Source organism: Amblyomma americanum, chromosome 2, assembly GCF_052857255.1.
Source record: "Amblyomma americanum isolate KBUSLIRL-KWMA chromosome 2, ASM5285725v1, whole genome shotgun sequence".
Lineage (NCBI taxonomy): Eukaryota > Metazoa > Arthropoda > Arachnida > Ixodida > Ixodidae > Amblyomma > Amblyomma americanum.
Window position 1 is genome coordinate 107,184,705 of NC_135498.1, and position 19,242 is coordinate 107,203,946.

A 19,242-nucleotide genomic window follows, 5' to 3' on the forward strand; every position below is an offset into this window, starting at 1 on the left:
AAGGTTGGGCCAAAACAGCCGCAACATGAAATCAGGAAAGGCGGCACTGGGGAACTTTCACTCATAACAAGGCAGTGACTTCGATACGAGAACTGTTCCTGATGCGAAAACATGTTCCGTTCTGTACTTTGTGCGAAATGCTAGGTTTGTCGCAAAGGAGGAAATTGTTTTTGTAACTGGCACAAACCACAAGTTCCAAATATTGTTCCAAATATTGTTGACGCGGAATTTTGTAGACTAAAACAGTTTCAGCGCATGGTGTTGGATTCTTCCACGTTGCAGTTGTGATTTCGCCGTTGAAGTTAGGAGCCTTAAAATGTGTGATTGCTTTTCAACCAGTACATCTTAACCATGTCAACCTGTTAACAAATAGAGGGCCATGGTGTAGGAACTTCTGACGCAGTCCTCGACCCCCAGCTTTTCACAAAGTAAAGAGGGGCTTTGGTTGGTTACTTTATTAAAAAGACGAAGTGCCAGGATGACAGAATGCAGAAGCTGTAAGGCACGTTTAAGTCTTTCCAGAAGTGGCGGGAAGTCGATCTTCGACTGCCGTCTCTTTATTTTGAGCGACTACTTCGCATTGAGACTATGGCTGGCATACAAAGTGGGTGACTGAAGAAAAAAACATTTCCAGCGTGGAGGTATACTGCAGGCTAAAGGCATAGATGATTAATTTTTAAAGCTTACCTCTGCAGCGCAAAAGTAAGTGCTAAGTACTAATCGTTAAGCTGCATTTTATTCTTAAGTAATCTACTGTTTCGGGATCTCACGTGCCGAGGAACTTTGAGACGCTATTTGCGTTTATATAGTGGAACATTGCGTAGCATATCTTGAAGCATGTCTAGAGAACTTTCATTTCCTGCTCATAGAACGTTACACCTAATCTTAAGTGTGCAGAAGAATTTTCTTATCTTTTGTTGGAAAAAAAAAATCACACCCTTGCTAATCATCTTTGTTCAAAAAACTCCTTCCATTACAACGTGCGGTGGTCTCCAAACAACTGGACCTCCGAAAACCAAATTAATGAATCATAATCGTCTAAGAAAAACATCGCTTGCTGAATATGTAAAGGAAAACTAATGTTCACAAACAGATAAGAAACTATCAGTGTTGGGTTAGTAGGGAACGGTGCTGAACTGGCGTGCCGTAAAAAGAGTCGCGCTTTTCTAATGGCGCGAGACGCAGTGAGAGCAGTCCGTGTTCTTCAACTTGGGCCCGAATAGTTCTTCATCTGTACGGCTGGTGTGCTCTCGGTAGTGCAGCGCTGCTTGCGTGATGGGATAGGAAGCCACTCTCATCAGGTTCGCTGCAATCACTTCACCTGAATGACGATGGGCGACTCTTCTTTCACGACGACCACTAAAGAAAAAAGAAACGACAAGATATGAGGACTGGGCTAAAGAGATCACTCAAGAAAAGGCAAGAATATAAAAATTGAAGAACGAGAAATTAAACGGCACAGGCATGGCAGAATACAAAGTCATTGGTGCTAATACTAAAACAATGACATTGAACTGCTGCCTACGCGCCGCACATTTTCTGGCTAAGACTAAAATATTGCTGTCCTCAGCAATGGAATAATGTACCAGACATTTTAGCATATGTTGTCTTCCCCATATTGTCTAAATATAGAACTTAGGCTAGTCGATTCGCGCAAGATTTTTGGAAAAGTTTTTGAAAGGGGTACCGAACCATGTTACGTTTTGAATTGGATTTTTTCTTGTGCTTCTGTATTCATTTCTGCAATGTATCAGAAAGAAACATCAGTTTTGTAAATAAATATAGAAGTCAGAATTCTGTATATCTGGAAACAAAGATAGAGCAGAGTTAGCTCAAAGTGATAACAGCTAACACTACTGCACGTGGCAATGCTCTACTGGGATGCCCAAGACACCACTCAGTCTGTTATTACTTTGAGCTAACGTTGTGGAAAGTGTGTTTTGTTACACCGTTGTGGGCGCTGATGGTGTCGACCGAAGCGTCTAACCAGAGTAAAAACTTCTGCATAGATTGGAGCTCAATATATTGAAGGTACCGATAGTCTCCCTCGCGATGCCCTAGACGTTCGGTGTATGGTGAAAGTCCCGCAAGGCGTTGAGCACGTCATAAAGCAAGTTGTCACGAGCAATTTTCAGTCCTCGTAAGGCAGATCACAACGCGAGCATTAATTAACCTTATTTATTACAGCCAAACAAGGCTATTTGGTACGCGATCAGAGCAGCATCAACCCACGTCGAGGCGCCGTTGGACGATATCGCAGTTTAACGCCATGGCTTGAGTGCACATCTTGGGCCTGCGCGTTGCGGTAGCATTCATTTGTACATTGTATAAATCGTGATCTACTGTCTGAATCATGCCTTAACCATCTCGTTTTTTTTTACTTCTCGTCCCTGCAAGGTTAACAACGCCATCCGTCAGCTGCTCTTTCGTATGTGATCAGCGCATGGCAAAATAAGGGAACAAAAAAAAAACAGGGGCGAATGCTGTCAGAAGAGTTCCTTTTAGTATATATGAGACGCTTCTTAAAAACGCCGATTGCTGCAGTACTCTCACCTTTCGGTGGCTCTTTTTTAATGACGATAGTTGAAGATAAGCTTGACATTTGGACGACGACATCCGAAGATCCCCCATCCACCACTATAATTTCGCCTGGAAAAGGAATACTTTTATCGCGAAACAACTATGGAAGGACGAGGAAAGAATACAAGACACGAAAGAGCGCCCTCTCAACTTTTATTAGCAGAATAAACTAATTTTATACACCGATTTTATGTACAGAAACTGCACACATGCCAGAGCCTGCGTACAGGCGCAATACCAGAGAGGCTGTAGATCACGCATCCTCGTCAGATAAGCCCATCTAAAAACTTGTGCTCGTTAGAGTACAGCTTCACCGAAGGGCTACTGACACAACCAGAGCCCTTCTTCCTGATGTGGAATGCCTCAGTCAACACCCGCGTTGACTTGTCATTGCCTCTTCCGATTACTCGTGTATGGTTTAGTAACGGCGCGCATGTCCCGGGCTGATCACAAGGCCTACAATGAACAACCAAGTCCGTTCCGGTCCCCTGCTCAAGGCATCTTTCATGTACTCGTCCTTTCTTAGTTGTTTCGCGCTAAAAGTACTCTTTTTTCACGATGAACTAACTCGCCCAACCGAACGTTTTATAGTTTCGCCTAAAACAATGCGATAAAAACTATTATGTCATGTTGTATGGCACATAAGCAACTGAGACTATTTTGCGCCAAGCTCAGGGTTAAAGTGTTGATTTTTGCAGTGAATAACAGAGTAGAGTTTTTCAAGTTTACAGTTTGTTTAGGATGTTTGCTTCCTTTAAAAACTTAAGAGCACATCAACAAGCGAATTTTCGCCTGAGAAGACCACTGGGTGAGAACGATTGTGTTCGTAGTAAAATAGATTAAAGTTTTTCTTAGTGTTCCGAGTTTTGTACTTGAAAATAAAAAGTGGTTTGCGTGTATATATTTCAAATAAAATATTGTTTTGTTCTCTCTGTAAAGAATTATGTATAACTTGAGCGTATCCGATGAGACGTCATAATGTTACTTCGTAAATCGTTCCTGTTGCTTGCATGACTTCCATTCTCCCAGGGCGTCCTTTACAAAATGCAGTTTTTTATTTAATTTTCCCAAGTATTCTGCTACTTATCTTTCAATTAACTCTATAATAACACCATGTAGATTTTAGGGAATGTGCTCACTTCCTTGATTTAGCTACTGCGAGCTCGTGCACCACGTGCCTGCTCTCTCAATTACGCGTATCCATAAATGACCCGGGAACCAGAAGAATCTATGTTCTTATGTTGCGACTTTTTCTATATTGTGTACGATGCATCCTGTCAAAGGTTCAACCGCATTTCTGGAATGTAACGCTGTGAGAGGGCAAGTAAATCAGGATAAATTTTCCTGTTTTTGATGCTATGATTCATTATTTTGCTTATAACTACGCACACTGCATAAGATTCGGCTATAAAAATAGATGCACTTTTCGGCAGCCTTTATTTTTCCTCAATTATCTGCTATTACACAACTAATTTGCTCTTTTTGTGCCACAATATAAAATCTTGTGTAGTTCCCGTATTCCTCTTGTAGTGCGAGATGTTCACGTAACACGCGTTAATGTGTGTTTTTTTGTGAAAGTGTGTTAGTGTGAAATCACACACAACAGGAAGGATGTAGCATGGTGGCAGTGGATTGTGTACAAGGTCAAAAACGCCTTTCACTAAGAGTACACTCCGTCTGCTGCTCTTTCATTTGAGGACAAAACATCGAAAATCGGTGAACGAAAAAAGGGCAAACACTGGTAGAAGGATTCCTCTTTGTGAATGTGAGACATTTCTTCTAAACACCAGTTTTTGTTGTACTCTCACCTTTAGGCGGCTCTTTCTTGATGACGATAGTTGATGATGAGCTCGACGATGGAACGATGACATTTCCGGAATCCGAAGATCCCCCATCAAGCACTATAGTCTCGCCTAAAACAATGCGATAAGAAAGCGTAAGAAACAATATTGTGGATATGCATTGAAAGAGTGCATTGCTTTCCTAATGAATGGGAAGCACTGACACTCTGCAGCGCGAAGTTAATCTGTCAGTTATTCCTGAGAATTAAGGCATATAATGCATTGAAAGGTATTCTGTAGACGTGGCCAAGATGTGTACCCGTCAATCGTATTCCACTTCGTATGCTACGCAGCATGTCAATTAATATATGCGGAAAGCTCACTTTTTCAAATGGAAAAGTTCAAAGAATGAGCATGAGAAGCAAATGTTTTCTTCTGGCACATCTGAAAGAAGTGTTACTTTCCACAGTGGTTTTGTCGAACCAATTAGTTGTGTGATGATGCCACCTTCATTAGTGCTGAACGTGGCTTTACACAAGCAAATAAGACTAGTCGTAGTGACGTCAGAGAAATGTAATAGAGTTTTTGGGTAGAAACTGACACAAGGTGGAACATATAACCGCAACAATCAAATGCACAATTACATCAGACGAATGTAATAGAGTTTTTGGGTAGAAACTGATACAAGGTGGCACATATAAACGCAACAATCAAATGCACAATTACATTACATAACAATTTGTGCCGTTCTGAAGAATTTAAATGCAAAAGTAATAGAGATTTCAGAATCTAGAAGAGTGCAGAGCTTGGGAAACACTATGAGCTTGTACCAGCGCCAGATCTTCACTACGGAGCACGCGAAGAAGACTAAAATACAAAATCCGCGTGGCACCAAAGCTCGCGCCCTAGAACAGCTCGGCAAGTTTAGGTATCAGCAAACATCAGGTCAGCTATTCATGTTTTTGTGCTTCAAGATTCCCACCACAGACCTCTGCAGCTGCATTACCTAGGGCCCTCTGGCGTCATGGAGCACCGTACAGCACGCTATACCATCGAGATAAACGGCTCCGCCTACCCGGTAGCCCAAGAGCGGCTGAAGCCGGCCTACCTTGACAGCGACTCTGTAACTCCTCAACTTCCCGCGCATCCCTCCGCAGCAACCGCGGCACCTGGCTGAGTTCACTAGCGCCAGCAGCACCTTTCTGTCGCTCATCGCCCAGCACCTTGCAAGGCGGGGGGGTGGGTGGGGGGCAGCCCTGCCACAGCGCCACCTCTTCACATCGAACCATGCATGGAAGACGAATATACACCGGCTGCTTGGCAGCAAAGGTCGGGCTCCGGGTCGGCTCGAGGAGATTGGAATAAAACCTGCTTTGAAGTCCTGTAGACGGTTAGGTACGGGTCCTGTCGTCTCCGCCTGCGCTCTACTAGCTAAATCTTTCCTGTAAGCTCAGGTGATTGAGCCATTCTGTAACTTATGACAATGGTATTTTGTACAATGCAAGCTAACGCAAAAAAAAATACTCACCGAGTGCCACGCTAAACAGTGCAAGCAACAGCAGTAAAATAAGCGACCGCCTGCAGTTCAACATTTCAGCTGGCCTTGGCTTGATCTCTTGCTGGAACGGGTACGAAAACGAGCTGTTCACGTTACAAGCATTTTTGACAGCTTATTCATCAAAGTAGGTAAAGGCTATGTTATGTGGAAATGGTTTTCGCGGAACAGACTAGACAATCATAAAAGAAATTAAATTTGGGTGTTTTGCGCAAGAGGCCGCGAAAGTAGAGGATACAAGAAAAAAAGCATACACTCAGTGCTCATCCGGGCTGGTGAAAGCCTTAAAGGTGGTCATAGCAGTACTCTCGAGCCTCCATCCCGCAGTTAAAGAGCACTGCTCTGTGGTTATGGGCGACTGCCCTGCGCTCGATGATAGTTAACTAGCTCAAATTTTGGTGTCGACTTCTCATGCTCTTACACCTTCTCTTCATCCCAACAACCGACCTGAAAGCCGCCCCACCAATTTCACCTTCTATCAGATGGTTTGCGAATACGAAGCACTTCCAACTGCCCAGCCACACATCCGCCACACCACAAGAGCCACACGTGAACATTGGTTACCCCTACCCTTTCCCGGCCACCAGCTTTTGCTGGTCCGCCGTGATCAAGAGATCTTAGCCAGAGCTGGGCTTCTGAATTAAGAGCACCATCCTTGAAGCCAGAAGTATATTTTTATAAATTATCCCTTCTCTCTCTGGCGCTCAAACAGACATCGTATATTCTACAATTTCCAAAGTCGCCCTTTTTTACCTGTTCTTCTGGGGCATTCGATTTGTACGCAAAAAAAGGGAGCCTAATTATGAATGTGTTTCAGCTCTCTTTCGAGGCGCCCTACAACGACTAACACAGAAAGACGGCAGGCGAATCTGGATATGACACCAGTATAGAAGCTGATACTCATGAGTAGCTTTCAAGAATATATATGATTGTGGTGTCTAGAGGCAACGAACCTCGTTTCCTACCAGCCCCTTGAGAACTGAACAGTCGTCGCCAAGAAAACAAGCATTTTGAAATTTTAGAAAAGCCATCCGCGATGACAATCACTGCTCATCAACTGTGGCCTTCTATGAAAAAGATAATATTTTGTCGTCACGAACACACTCCCAACACTTGAAGAAATGGACAGGCGACGCCTCAAGCAAGCTAGTAACTTGGCCTTTAGAGTGAAAGCGTGGTCAGCGCCCAGCAGCGCATATTTCTGGATTAGTTCTTAATCGGCCGAGGAAAGTGAGCTGTCCGACATCCTCGCAATAGAAAAGAGACTCTTGGACTTCAAAAGCAAACATTCACGCTTTATGGACTGCTGAGAAGTTTCCTAAGAGAATGACTGACGTTTGATGACGAGGATTAATATCTTCGTGTGGATGATATTTCTCGTGTTTTTATTTTTTAATCGCCAGTGCTATAACCTTCATACTAGGAAGCAGTCTTCTGCCGCATTCATTATATAAAAAAAAATTCACAGCGCTGAGCTGTTTGTTGCTGCTACTTGATTGAGCGCGGATTTCTACAAACGCTGTCTGTGTGCTATATTAAGGACGCTATGTTTGTATGCTAATAACAAAATGCTTTCAATCTTTTATTCATGATATCAGGCAGAGTAGGCAAAGAAATTGAGCCACTTTTCTCCTCTCACGCATATATTCTGCCAGCTCAAGTTTATTCACTGCAAAACAGAAGAATATCCGCCTACTCTCTCGTCGCAGTTTCAAGCCTCTGCCACATCGGTTTTCAGTGACGTGGGAGTCGAGGTTAGAAGGAAAGCCATTGGAACATATGTACACAGTTCACGTACCCTCCCCTCAACTTGCCGTCTTTGACCTATACAGATGGCTGCCTCAAAAACACACTCGTGTGGTCACAAATTTAGTGGCTTTTGTAGACATCTGCTCATACAGCTATTGAAGCTCTGTACGAGTTCGTGAGCTCGCTTGCAACGAAAAGATTTCACTCCAGCGGGCAACACGCATCCGGTGTGGTCTTTGTACGTCTATGCCCGTATTTTTTTTATGCTGTACTGTGTTTTCGCCTAATGATATATCTAGGTTCTGTACTCAAACGGCGCGTTTGAGCTGACGTTGCCGGTGGATATGAGGGTAGTGCAGTGCCTTTAACATTGAACTAGTTTGGCTATATTGATTTGGCCATAAAAAGGAGCGACTCCTGACTTTATACGTTAACAGCTGATTATTTACAGGTAGACTATAATACATGCCGAAGATTCTGATTAGAATAGCATGAAACCAAATTATCTAGACAATGCTAAAGTAATCTTGATACCCTTTAATTGGTTTGCATTTTCTCTGAAACGCAGTCAAGAAGTTTTCTGATTGTATTCAATTCTTGTCAGTTGCTTTTAAGTTCATTAGTTTCCGTGTTCTCTAGCGTTTAAACATTAACTAATATCGCCTGCAGGGTATGTATGGGCTAGAAAACGCTGACATAATTTTGAGTTCAGTCTGAGTAAAACTCATGAGCAGTCTCTTGTGTCAGACAGCTGAAATCAGAAAATATCGAATAGAAAATAACTGACAAAAGGCAACTATAAAACGTTTAGGAACTCTCATTGCAAGATGCTATGTATCAGGGCTAAGGTACATTAAAATAAAAAAAAATCTTAAGTCAGGGGTGCAAAGCACGTATTTGTGTTCAGTAGCTATGATGTTGCTCTAACGCGCAACGGACGGCGGCCGCCTAGGCGCTCCTGAGAAACCACGCTGGCTGACGAAGAGTGTTTTATTATGCATTACGTAAGCCGTTAATTGGAGGGAGGCAAAATGTTGATTGAAGAGATATGGAGAGGCCTTTGTACTGCAGTAGGCTTAGTCAAGCTGTTGGCGATAATGACGACGTAAGCCAGAAGAAGAACAGAAACAGCGAAATTTTAGACAGTAGCCGCATTAGCTGGTTTATCACGAGGTGCGCTGCATGAACAAATGCATAAATAAACCACCCAACGTAACACCCTACGTTGGAGAATGTCCGGTGCGGACGGACTTGCGCTTCACTCGACACCAGTGTCCTATGTCAGATTATTACCGTCTAAAAAGCAGCATAAATATAGTAGAGCTGTAAATTGCATCTTCAGCGAAACTTGCGCCAGGAGAACATAGTTCACGCACACTACGGAATTCCGAAAAGATGCACCAGAAACATAGGGCGCCTACAAAAGCAGAAAATAACGTTTCCTTTGATTCCAAGCAAATATTCAGCTGGTTAATGCAGCTGAAGTTAAGAATAAAAGGTGGCTTGAATAAATAATATTAAAAACTGCTCAAAACTGATGTCCTTTCCGCTACCGTGATTTTTCCCAAGAAATTTAAAATATATGCCTCAAAAAGTCATGTGAAAAGCACCCTTGTTAAAAGTGAAGGTAAGCAGCACAAAAAAAGAAAGCCAGCATCGAACTGCACCTAAGGCTCCATCTCAAATTTATATTTCAATGCACACCTATAATTTGTGCTGCAAAGTCGGTCCTCATAATATATAGATATGGTACGATGGGTCGCGTGCTCGGCGCCCAGATGTAAATGCGCCTTTTATGTTAATGGTGAGGCAAGCAACGACGAAAAAAAAAAGTGACACTTAGTAGGCACTTAGGCCTAATGTGCTAAAAAGAGAAAAAGTAGAGTTCACTCTGTCATACTTATATTTCCGCCGAAGAGCCCGAATACGAAAAATTCAGTTAGTCAGAAGGACGTAGACTCTCCCTATCCTCACTGCCGTCATTTGTAAAATACATCGTGGTTTTCCGGTCTCAGGAGCAGGGCAAGCTCTCAAAATTCACACTGGGAGGCTCCAGGCAGTAAGCTGACAGGGAAAAGAAAACCTTCGCAGAAGACTCACCAGCAAATGCTTTCATTGTCTCAACCACGGCACCTGCACAGGATATGACAGAAAAATAAAAAGAAGGCAAAGGGATGCAGCACGCCCAGATTGCCAGAACAGCCGGTACCTCTTTGTACGCTGGATCGTTACGCCATTGGGTATCGCAAATCCGCTGTAAAAATAAAAATACACAGAAAAAGGCACATGACAAAATGCAAGTGGCAGCTGGCACTTGTGAACAGTGCGACGGAAAACAGCAAAATTTATCGCCTGCCTTACCTTGAACACACTCGTGACGTCTGCTGCACACCTGCCCTCGAAGTCGGCCATTTGGAACAGGTAACTACGAATGGTGAAAGCCACCGCTTGACGACTACCACGAACACGAGTTCTCAGAAAGGTAGCACTCTTTTCCCCACTAGAATACGCTCAAGCCTTAGTGCATTACGCTTTGTGTTTCTAAAGCGCCTTTGTTTTGAAATATGTGGCTCTGTAGTGTTTCTCAGAATTGTATTCACCTTCGTAGATGTCATTTTGGCGGTACCGCGAGAATGCGATCGTGACGTAGTGTCTACACGCTCTTCTTGCTGAATTACTGTTTCAGGAGTATACAGCATCAATTTTCAATACTAAGACAGTTCCTACAAACATACACATAAAAACCATGCGCTGATGGGCGAAAAACATCATGCTCGCAAGGACAGCTTCACAGTGCCTGTACGATTGTTTGGCAGTAACGCTTCCAGTGGTCGTTCATGAAGAAAAAGGAGCCAGAAGTCTCTTCTCACGCCTCGTGGCGTATATATTGGGTCTAGCAGAGTAGCAGGCCAGATATTTATTTTTCAGGCCAACCTCTCTGCTTTCTTATCAATAAACCCTCTCTCTCTCCCTGGGGTCTATGCAAGAAATGCTGGTTGTCACTACGCGGCATCCAAAAATTTTTCCAGCATGATGATGCCTCAAAGAAATCGAAGTGCCTCAGACATATGGCGCCAGGATTGCTTCCAGCCTAAAAACAAGGATAGAACTGTGCCGAAAATGTGATTAAATATTTTTTTAGTTTTGTCGTAATGAGCGATCGTTTTGCTGTATTGCGGTATTTTACAGCGGTACCTCATTTTTTTCTGTGTTACTTTCCTGTAGCCTACAGGTCTGTAGTATTTTTCTGAGCTGGACACGCAAAATTATGCTGCTACAGTATTTCTGTTGTTACTACAAGCTGCTGGCAAAAAAATGGAAAGTTTTTTCTGACACGACAGAAACTTTTCTGTTGTATTTATCGACTTGGTATGGTCACAAAAAATCTAAATTCTCTGCTCTTTTGGAGCGACGAACAGGTAGAACTAGTTGTGGCGCTTTCCCTTCCCCCTGACTGTGGCCCTCGTTTGTCGCCATTGTGGGTCACCCTTCATAGGCCTGTTCGATTACTTGATCACAAGTAACAGATGTCGCATGAACAAAAGGCCCCACAGCAAGGACAGCACGGCGCCAGGCACATTCCGATCACAAATAGTACACCAAGGAGGCACGATATTTACCCAGACTGTTCCATTCACGCAACTGTTGGTGATGTAAGTTGCAGGAACAAATTTCACCTTCGGCACGAAGGCAATTTCAAATAATACTATTGGGAAAAGACAAGAAACTTATCTGGTGGACAACTGATCTCTATCATTTCACCTCCGTCTAAATGCGACCACCAGGGCCGGGATGGAGCCCGCGTCTTTCGGGTCAGCAGCCGAGCAGCATAACCACTGAGCCACCGCGGCGGGCTTTTCCCGTAATGAGGCTTCTAAACCTGTCGCATTAATAGTCACAACAACCGATACGGTGTCGCGAATGCGGGCGGGCTTGGGATACAACGATACAACCGCATCGTTGTATCAGACCGCGGCCAAACGCGAGAACCGGCCGCATACGTTGCTGACTTCACACGCATTCCACGCACCGACTAGCTGCCTACACGCAATTTGCCCGGCTCGCATTTTCCCCACCTAAGCTGCTTCTCCGGGGGTTTTTCGCTCACAACGTCGCCATTGTCGTTGCCGTCATCGTCGCAAAGACGACGCTGGATATTCTGCAGAATGGGAGCCATAAGACTATCGCATCAATAAGGAGGAAAAAAAAACACGCACGGAAGACGGGAAAAGAACAAGGAAAAACCGACATTCAATGGCCATATACGTTAGCATAAATGTATACTTTTTCTCTTTCACTAACTGCGATCCAAGGGGCCCTGTTAATTCTTAAGGCTTCTATTTTCAACCTTAAGTATTCGCTTTCATTCAAAGAATGTCCAAGGCGATCGAGCTTAAGTTTGGTGCAAGAAGCGATAAAGAAATGTAAGCCCCAAATCCTAACACCAGGCCTGCACTCTTGGAAAAGAAACGCGAGAGAAAGCCCGGTCCTCTTAAAGAGTAGCGACTCAAAACGGTTCCGAGGGGTTCAACATGAAGCTGCCTAACATCCAGTTTTTTGAAGCGATCGCCACCATGCAGTTACGTGATCGCCTGTGAGCAGCGCGTGCAGAAGTATTCGCGTCCAAACGCGTGTAGGGGGGTGGTGTGAGCGGGGAGGACGGAGGCAGAAGAGCCTCTGGTGAACATTCTGCGGCTTTCGAACAGAAGGGTCGTCCAAAGTAGGCGTTCGTTCCCCAGCCCGACTTTGGGTAGTTTTTGTGTGGTAATTTTCCTTTAGTCGTCTTCCATGACTGCTCTGGAAACGGCTGCGCCCCGCACGGGAAACTTAAGGAAGGGCCGGGGCAGGAACCAACTTCGTGCCACACCGACAACCGCAACCCGTGCATATTGCCCTCCATCTTCCGCAAAATTTTCTGCGCTAATCTTTCCTCACGTTCAACTCACCGACTGAATCCATGAGATAAAGGTCAGCTTGCCATCATGAGGACCTGCCCTTGTGAGGTTGCCCATGTCTGCCTAGCAGTTAAGTATAGTTCTTAAGGAACCTTGAGCTTTATTGGCCAACACAGGCAGACGGCAAATGTTGAAACACATCCGCTCTATGCAAGGAATGTACGAGTTTTCGATGCCGAGCGCCACAGCAGCAAGTTAAGTGCCAAGTATAATTATAAATTACACTCATGATTGCCGCCGTGCCTACACGGTAACCAATGGCGAGCTCGCCAAGGAGCACTCGACGTTAAGCCTGCCATTCTAGCTGAAGTAAATTAACAAAATACATAGGCCACGCTCAGAATGGGTCCTCGGCAAAGTGAACGTTTACCTTAACCTTAGAAATAGTTGGGTCTCCAACGCAGAGGGAGACAATAGTGCCGTGCTCGCACCATGCCACATGGTACCGACGCTAGCGTGTTCTATTTTGAGTGGCACCAGGCGTCGCCTTCTGGCTGCGCCAAGCACATCACAAGAGCAAAAAATTCGGGGTACACTTAAGCCCGGCCTTATGAATATGACGTGATAGCCTAATCAGTTAATTCCCACACATGCAGCACTTAATTCTCTCCTTTACATTCATAGACACCTGGAAGTCCTCATACCCCTCCCTGCGCAGTGGTGCAGCGGTTAAGTGATGACCCACCGCCCTGTGATGACAGGTGCTTCCAGCTGTAAGCCTTGTGTGGCTCAAGTTACTCATCCCGAGAGACCAATCATTTATTTACGTGACACCCGCCACGGTGGGCAGATGGTGACTATTTGGTGGGCATGTTTCTGATGATGCCGCAAGGTCACCTGATCGACGTGGCACATTTGCTTACTAGTGTGCTCTCTGGGGACCGCGTGCCAGAGCCATGCTCGTGATTTTTAGCTCACAACGCCGACAGCGGATTTTCGGAAGAACAGGGCCTTTAACGCTATCGCGTTGGTATGACCCAGTTGGCTAAGAATATTCACCTACATAGCTACTCACAGATTCGCAGGCTATGCCTGTTTCGAATGCGACCATCGGATTTCCTTGCGAAGATAATGTCAGTAATACACAACCTCGAGCAAAGCAAGTAGGTTAGTCATGGAGCGCTTTGACTAAGCTGTCTTTCTGCCATTAAAATCACACCACCATGAAACAAATGGCAAATCTAAAGCACTGAAAGAGGAAAAAAACACATCTGACCTTCTGTCTACTAAACTACATGATAACTGCAATGGTTGAATAGAATAAAAAAGCAAGTTGCTAATCAAGCAAGCTCTGAAGCTGGACGAAGTTACGCAGGCAACACAAACGCTACTGGATAGCAAGAGAATCGAATCGGCAGAGTTGGAAAGTGGCTATAAATCCTCCGGGCTCATGTATTCAGTGATGTCTGACGAAAGAATTAACTGAATTCACTGTCTCCTTTCTGACTTGACGCAGGCTTATTTGCAAGCCGCCAAAATTTTCATCGACTGACCTAGTTACCACCAGCTGCGCCTGAAATTTGTTTCAAATGCGTTTTATTTGCCTCATATATTTAAGTGCTCACATTTCCAGTGATGTCCAGTGGCTTTTTTCTGTTACAAAGGTTATTAACGATGCCAACTGCACCCCTGGCTTCCTTCCAGGCATTATACGTCGTGAACCGTCCTCCGTAAAGCAGCTAGCGTGTTTAACTCTTGTAAGTCCGAAAATACCGTGCACCCAGATCTTTCACTTCAGACTTCTCCCTCAATGCAAGCGTCACTAATCTAAATGTAAAGCCTACGCGCTGGCCGAAAAATACCTACATTTTGCTTGTTTCATAAATTCTACCATACCGTGTTACCTCACAGTCTCGTCGTCACCAGGACTCTTGAACCTCCAGCCAGATCAGCCACACAACGGCTGCGTATCCAACAGTTTCCAGAACGACGACGCATTTCAACCTTGTTTTCGTAAGCACAACCATCAACTGCAGCCATCTTCCAGGAAAGCGAGATTCTACACCATAATTCCAGTCATTTCAAAACTCCCATCGCACAACTTTTTTGTTTAGTCAGTTGAGCCCATTCGTTATGGGAATTTCAGTACTCCGCGATTTTCGAAGTACGCTAAATAAATATTAAACCATCACTACGGCCACTGGCACTGCAGCTAGTAGGGCTAGTCCACCACCGCGAAACTATGTCTGCTAACGGTCCTTTGCGCCCTTGTTTGCCACTCTGGTCGACTGTGGTAGGATATGGGCGCCGCGTGCATTGGGTGTATTCACGCTTGTGTCGCGGCCAGCTGAACTGAATTCGACTTGAGCTGGTGCGGTGAAAGCGGCAGGGTGAAAAAAGAGCACGCAGTTTTTTACTGAGCCTTTCCGACCTGCAAGCCGCACGCCCGCCGACCGACGGGAATTTGTTTTCACGAGTTTCATGAAACTGCAATGAAGATCCGGTCGTCGATTAAAACCTCTCGGCAAGCAGAAATTGAGCATGAGACCAAGTGAGCATGGGAGCTGCCACTGCGACAGCATGGCCAACACGATTCTTCTGTTCTCACCGCAGGCATGTGCCATCTTTGCGGTTTGCTTCTTCCTGGCCTCTTCGCTGCTCTTCGGACCATTGTCACCGGGATACGTCGTCATGAGTCCTCTACGCGGCGGCGCATGCGCCCCTGTGCGGCCCACAGATATCTTCAATCCACCTGGTTCCTTCCACCACACGTTTTCATTCCCTGATGGAAATGTTATCACCGGCTTCCCTGGTAACCTCCGGTCAACCATGTCAACGCCCATTCCCACCGGCAGTATAAATTGGCTGTACTCCGTCTTCCGCGTCAGTGAGCATGGGAGCTGCCACTGCGACAGCATGGCCAACACAATTCTCCTGTTCTCACCGCAGGTGTGTAGACGCTCTTCTTTATACGCTAAAAAATCTGACAATCGTTTTCTGGTCATGCTCCCATGCTCACATACGCTCTGTGATTGAATGAGTGATTGCTTCGATGTAGAGTGATTGTTGCTTTGTTCTGGCGATATTGAGACCAATCCGGGCGCCAAGCTTCGCTCAGCGACTGACGATACGGATCAGCCTGACGCTATGTATCAGATGCTCAAATACATCAATGAGCGTATGCTAAAATTTGGTAAAAACAAAAAGGAACTTCGGGCTGACATTAAACAAATCAAGACAAGCCAGGAAAACATTGAAATTAAGTTCTTAGACATATTTGGCTGGCTGCCAGCCCTCGAGAATAAAATAAGCACCATAGATGTATTTGAGCAAAGCCTCTCGACCATCCAAAGTTCCGCAGGAGATCTGATCTCCCAACAGGCTGTTCTACAGTCTCGATTAGACGACCGTGAAGATAGATTGAGACGGAACAATCTAATATTGCGTGGAATCCTTGACGAACGTGAAACATGCAATGAAACTGATAAAAATGTTATTTCAGCCTTATCACCTGTCGCTGACACTGATTCACTGTCTCCACGTATAGAGCGTGCTCAACGTTTGGGCTCTTTTTCAGGCTTGAACTGTCGCCCTATTATCATTAAGTTCTATTCTTTTAAAATCAAACACAAAATTCTGAGCTCCCGTGATAATCTTAAGGAAAACAATCTTTCCGTATCTGAGGATTTCTCGTACGCTACTCGCCTAGCGAGGAGCCGACTTGTCGAATTTGGCAAAGGGCTGCCTCACTCCCCGAAGTTCCAGCTTCGCTACAACAAACTGTTAGTAAACAATCAATTCTACATCTACAACGAAATAACTAAGAACGTTGAATTATTAATTCAGTCACGAGCTGATTTACAGCCCAGTCCCAAACCAAAAGCCGGCTCCTCGCGGGATGTTATTCAAGATTCTTCACTCACCGTCAATAATACGCCCTAGGAATACGAGAGGGGAAGTAGGAAATTGTCACCGTCCAGCAGCATATCTGTCTTAGAAGCTAATGTAAGAAGCACTATTAACAAGCGTGACTCTTTGCGTTTCCTTATTGACACATGTAACGCCGACATCATCGCGCTCACCGAAACATGGCTTTATTTGAACATTCACGACAGCGATGTAATAAAGGATTTTTTGCACTTTTCTGTTTTCTGTTGCGACCGCACGCAACGCAAAGGTGGTGGTGTTCTGCTGGCTATTTGTAAAAATATTAGGTCATATTCGATACACATTGATACCAACCTTGAAACCATCTTGGTATGCGTTGAAATCCACCACCGTAAAATAATCCTTGGTCTATGTTATTGCCCCCAGAATTTCACATCAAACTTCTGCGAACAGTTGCATGATGCTATTAACAGCGCCTATTTCCTACATCCTAATGCTGAGATTTTTTACTAGGTGACTTTAACTTCCCGAACATTTCCTGGTCTTCCAGTTCGCCTACTCTTAATTCGTTCTCTTCTGTTAGTAACGATTTCTTAAATATTTGCTCAGTCTTTTCGTTGTCTTAGTTAGTCACACAACCTACTAGGGTAACGCAAGCTACCGCAAACACCTAATATTTAATACTAACATCACGTCTCGATCTCGTCCCGCATGTAACATACATGCCCGGGTTAAGTGACCATTTAGCTATTCATTTTGAAATATGTGCCCCACCCGTTGAAACTAACAGGCTAAAAAAAGTGATCAGGGACTACAACAACGCTAATTTTGAGGTCATTAACAATGAGCTGTCTCTATTCCTTGACACTTTCCTTGATGGTTCCGAAAACCGGTCAGTAGAAAATAACTGGAGCATCTTCAGTGACAAAATCCACCAACTAATCGATAAGCACATTCCCCTACGAACCATTTCTTGCAACTCAAACGCACCTTGGTATAACCTTCATCTCAAAAGATTATCAAACAAGAAAAAACGCGTGTTTCGTAGTGCTTCACGTTTCCCTTCAGACGCCCGGTGGAGCGCCTATACGACAGCTACCAACGCATATGTAACCGCACTCAAGAACGCCATAAGTAATTTACTCAACAACGCCTTACCCTCCATGCTTACGAATGATCCCCGAAAATTCTGGCTCAGAGCTAACCCGAGAAAAGTCGACTCAATTCACTTAACAGATCCTGACGGACTCCCTATACCGGATGCAGACTGCCACGATGTATTAAAGGAAACTCTCAGTAATAACTTTGTTATTTGTTCCATCACAGCATTAACACCCTCTCAGTCATACGCGTACCCGATAATGGATCCCGTCTGCATTGATCCGAGCGATTTTATGAAATTAATTGACGACCTTAAAACATCATCTAGCCCCGGCATTGACCTAATTAACAGCAAATTTTTGAAAAGCACCCGAATGTACTCATCACTTATGCTTTGTAAGACTTTTCAGCACTCCATCGACTCCTGCACTCTTCCTGCTGACTGGAAAGTCGGGAAGGTGGTCCCGGTCCACAAATCAGGTAGCAAAAGTTCTCTCAACTACCGCCCAATTTCTTTAACCAGTATTCCCTCAAATTACTAGAGAACATCCTGTACTCCCATATCGCTAACTTTCTGGAAACTAACTCGTTCTTCAACAGCGCCCAGACGGTTTCCGAAAATTTATTTCATGTAAAACGCAATTAGCATCATTAACTCACAATCTTCATACTATCATTGATAAAGGCTCAATAGCTGACTGCATATTTCTTGATTTCAAGAAAGCTTTCAAAAAAGTTTGTCATCGACTCCTCCTCTTCAAACTAGCCAAACTAAACCTTGAACCTAACATACTACTTTGGCTTGAACAATTTCTTTTAAACCGTTCCCAGTTTGTATCATCTAACAATCGCAACTCCTCATTATGTTCCATTGGTTGTGGCGTGCCTCAGGGTTCTGTGTTAGGTCCTCTGTTGTTCCTAATATACATTAATGACCTGCCTGACTGTGTATCCTCTAACATTCATTTATTTGCTGATGATTGTGTTGTCTTTCGGGAAATTAACAGTTCGGATGATACTAATGCCTTGCAACATGATATGGATGCTATTATTAAATGGTGTGACTTGTGGAAAATGGACCTTAATACATCTAAATGTAAAGACTTACGTGTCTCTAGAAATTTTTGCAGTCCTAGCGTCTATTACCTAAATAACAGAGCGCTCGAATACGTCACTTCCTATCGTTATCTCGGCATCGAAATATCTTCTGATCTTACTTGGTCCCTTCACATTAACACCATAATTAGCAATGTTAATCGCATGCTTGGTTATCTTCGCCGTAATTTTTCCTCTGCCCACACCTCACTTAAAGTCCTCCTGTACAAGGCGCTAATCCGTAGCAAACTAGAATACGCGGCATCCATTTGGGACCCTAGCTGTGCTAACCTAACCTATGCCCTGGAGCTTGTCCAGAATAAACCCGTTCGTTTCATTCTGCATAACTAGCATCGTACTGCAAGCATATCACCAATGAAACGCATGTTAAACCTTCCTTCATTAGCTTCTCGTGGGAAATTTTCTCGAATTTGCTTATTCCATAAACTTTTTCACATTTGTCCCAAAATTCGCAGCGCACTCATCCCTTCGCCTTCGTACATCTAATCTCGTCTCGTCTGGACCACGCACACAAGGTTGGAATTGCCCCACTCAGGACGAAAACATGCAGCACCTCCTTCATTCCTTAAACATATAA

At 44.3% G+C, this 19,242-nt stretch overlaps 1 protein-coding gene across 3 annotated transcripts; it reads right to left on the reverse strand.

Annotated features, from left to right (window-relative positions):
• Positions 1–416: 416 nt before the first annotated feature.
• LOC144118938 (uncharacterized) lies at positions 417–9,864 on the reverse strand. 3 transcript variants are annotated; one of them, XM_077651704.1, is made up of 5 exons: positions 9,766–9,864; positions 5,890–5,980; positions 4,389–4,493; positions 2,554–2,649; positions 418–1,359 (listed from the first exon to the last, which is right to left on the reverse strand). In XM_077651704.1, exons 2-5 carry the CDS (start codon positions 5,951–5,953, stop codon positions 1,313–1,315), a joined length of 312 nt encoding a protein of 103 aa, XP_077507830.1. In that variant the 5' UTR covers positions 5,954–5,980; positions 9,766–9,864; the 3' UTR covers positions 418–1,312. The 3 variants fall into 3 exon arrangements, with proteins under 3 accessions (XP_077507828.1, XP_077507829.1, XP_077507830.1); XM_077651702.1 differs by lacking the exons at positions 5,890–5,980; positions 9,766–9,864 and adding an exon at positions 5,470–5,874 and having other exon boundaries at positions 417–1,359; XM_077651703.1 differs by lacking the exons at positions 2,554–2,649; positions 5,890–5,980; positions 9,766–9,864 and adding an exon at positions 5,470–5,874 and having other exon boundaries at positions 417–1,359.
• Between the last annotated feature and the right edge of the window lie 9,378 nt (positions 9,865–19,242).

Excerpts from the sequence above, each read along its gene's own strand:
- LOC144118938 (XM_077651702.1), bottom strand. The coding sequence starts at position 5,650 with ATGGTTCGATGTGAAGAGGTGGCGCTGTGGCAGGGCTGCCCCCCACCC. Across the intron at positions 4,494-5,469 it reads GTTACAGAGTCGCTGTCAAG|GCGAGACTATAGTGCTTGAT; the intron begins GTAGGCCGGCTT and ends GCATTGTTTTAG. Across the intron at positions 1,360-2,553 it reads TAAAAAAGAGCCACCGAAAG|TGGTCGTCGTGAAAGAAGAG; the intron begins GTGAGAGTACTG and ends TTTTTTCTTTAG.